The following is a 1,070-nucleotide window of genomic DNA, read 5'->3' as shown; positions in this document are numbered from 1 at the left end:
TTGCCTATTATATCAATAAGATACACACACAAATTCAAATCCCATATTCTATGTTATTTCCTTAACATGGTATCAACCTAACCGATTTTGGGTTTTCTCTTTTCTCTTCATCATGCCTGGAGATGATTCATCTTCAACCTCCACGGCCATACTTGCCCCCACCACCACAGCAATACCTACTCATTCCCCATATTTCTTACATGCCTCCGACCAGCCAGGCACTGCACTTGTCACCCCTGTCCTTAATGGTGATAATTTCCCGACCTGGCATCGTGCCATGGTCATGGCATTGGAGGCTAAGAATAAACTGCAATTCCTTGATGGTTCTTTGCCCAAACCCGATTCTGATTCTACTGATCTCTCGCACTGGACTCGCTGCAATAGCATGGTGAGATCTTGGATTCTTCATTCCATTGTTCCTAATATTGCTCACAGCATACTTTGGATCGACTCTGCTCGAGATGCCTGGCTCGATCTCCATGATCATTTTTCCCAGAAGAATGCACCATGGATTTTTGAAATCCGCAAGTCCATCTCCACTTTGAGTCAGGGTCTTGACTCCATTTCTGCATATTATACTAAACTGAAAAGTCTTCGTGATGAGCTTTCTTCATATAGGGCTATGCCCACTTGTACTTGTGGTACTGCTGCCACTCTTCAAGGCCATGTCAAGTCTAATTCCTTAATGGATTTTCTGCAAGGTTTTACGTGAATCCTACTCCGCTGTTCACAGCCAAATATTACTTATGGATCCATTGCCTACCATTGCAAAGGCATACTTCTTAAAATGATTAATTTAATTAAGGCGGAGTACACAGAACATATCTCCACCATTAGGACCGAGATTCGCCATTCCTTTCCAATCGTTCTTGGTCGATCCTTTGATGAAGAAGCACAATTGCAGTTACTTTGAACTTCTTCTGGTTTTTCAAAAGTCTCTCACTTTAGTCACACTACTCATGATGGATAGGTTGTACGTTGTATATCTTTTAAAACCAGGGAGTCCAATCTCCTTAAGGCTCTCATTTCGATAATTCCTTCCATCAATGACGTTATCTTAATGGAGCTTA

At 41.9% G+C, this 1,070-nt stretch overlaps 1 protein-coding gene across 1 annotated transcript; it reads left to right on the top strand.

The window, feature by feature from the left end:
• The first annotated feature begins 112 nt into the window (after positions 1–112).
• On the top strand, positions 113–712 carry LOC122655259. The gene has a single exon (XM_043849465.1). The coding sequence runs from the start codon at positions 113–115 to the stop codon at positions 710–712; it is 600 nt and encodes a 199-aa protein (XP_043705400.1).
• Positions 713–1,070: the final 358 nt, after the last annotated feature.

The sequence above is a fragment of the Telopea speciosissima genome, chromosome 3 (genome assembly GCF_018873765.1).
Source record: "Telopea speciosissima isolate NSW1024214 ecotype Mountain lineage chromosome 3, Tspe_v1, whole genome shotgun sequence".
In the NCBI taxonomy this organism is placed as follows: Eukaryota; Viridiplantae; Streptophyta; class Magnoliopsida; order Proteales; family Proteaceae; genus Telopea; species Telopea speciosissima.
The sequence above is the reverse complement of the archived record's forward strand: the minus strand, read 5'-3'. Positions and strand labels throughout refer to the sequence as shown.

Excerpts from the sequence above, each read along its gene's own strand:
- LOC122655259 (XM_043849465.1), top strand. The coding sequence starts at position 113 with ATGCCTGGAGATGATTCATCTTCAACCTCCACGGCCATACTTGCCCCC.